We start from the raw sequence: 1,216 nt of genomic DNA on the forward strand, positions 1-1,216 counted from the left end.
TAGTAAGGTTTGAAAACTGGTTAAAATCTTTGCCACATTCTTCACATTTGAAGGGTTTCTCTCCAGTATGAATTCTCTTATGGTTAGTAAGGGTTGCAAACCAGTTAAAGGCTTTGTGACATTCATCACATTTGTAAGGTTTGTCTCCAGTATGAATTATCTTATGTTTACTAAGGATTGAGAATAAACTAAAGGCTTTGCCACATTCTTCACATTTGAAGGGTTTCTCTTCAATATGAATTTTCTTATGTTTAATAAGGGTTGAGGATTGGTTAAAGGCTTTGCCACATTCCTCACATTTGTAGGGTTTCTCTCCCATATGGATTCTCTTATGTTTAATAAGCTCTGAGAACCAGTTAAGAACTTTGCCACATTCCTCACATTTGTAGGAATTCTCCCTAGTGTGAATTCTTGTATGCTGTGTTAGGTGTGAAAGCATGCAAAATGATTTGCCACATTCTTTACATTTGAAAAACTTCTTTCCAGTATTTCTTTTCTTATGACTGTTTGAAAATTTACGAAAGACTTTCACATATTTATCACACTGAAATATTTTGCACTGGGTAGTTGTCAAACATGGGTTAAGTTCATTATAACCTTCTTTGAACACCTTAGACTCATCCACACTTTTACAGCTTATTCTTAATTGTAAATTCTCATGTCCACATTTTCCGTATCCTCTCAGTATCACTTTTTGAAAAGAATCTTTTATACTGTGCTCTGGCCAAAGGTCTTCAGTGAAATGAGAATATATAACTGAAAGACATAAAAATAGCAAATTACTCCACTTCCTAGACTCCGATGAATATATTTTACAAATCAAATCTATAAAATTACACAAACTACATAAGCAAAATATAAAAATAAATAACCAAAAAATCCTAAAAGTAAAAAAAAAAAAAAATGTACAAATGAAGCTCAACAAATTAGGATACACACAATGATATTTATAACAAACACATATATAAACACAATTTCAAAAGTCACAGACAAGAAGAGAATCTTGTGAGTTGCAGTATAAAAATGATATGTCATTTACAAGCATAGTCTTTTTAAATAACCAGTGAATTTGTCAAGAAAATTTTGCAGGCAAGAAGAGAAGTGTGTGATATAGTCAAAGTCATGAATACCAAATGAGAAAAATACCATCAGCAAATCTGTCCTACAAAATGGAGGAAAAAAAAAAACTTCCAAAATAACCACATACTGAAAAAGT

The 1,216-nt window shown here is 31.5% G+C and overlaps 1 protein-coding gene across 1 annotated transcript in view; it reads right to left on the reverse strand.

Annotated features, from left to right (window-relative positions):
* ZNF680 (zinc finger protein 680) overlaps positions 1 to 1,216 on the reverse strand; it is a 57,624-nt gene that overhangs the window by 8,256 nt on the left and 48,152 nt on the right. The window contains 1 exon segment of the mRNA XM_011970720.1: positions 10 to 756. Within this exon segment, the coding sequence (XP_011826110.1) occupies positions 10 to 756 (747 nt within the window).

This window comes from Mandrillus leucophaeus, unplaced genomic scaffold (genome assembly GCF_000951045.1).
Source record: "Mandrillus leucophaeus isolate KB7577 unplaced genomic scaffold, Mleu.le_1.0 Scaffold969, whole genome shotgun sequence".
NCBI classification, from domain to species: domain Eukaryota; kingdom Metazoa; phylum Chordata; class Mammalia; order Primates; family Cercopithecidae; genus Mandrillus; species Mandrillus leucophaeus.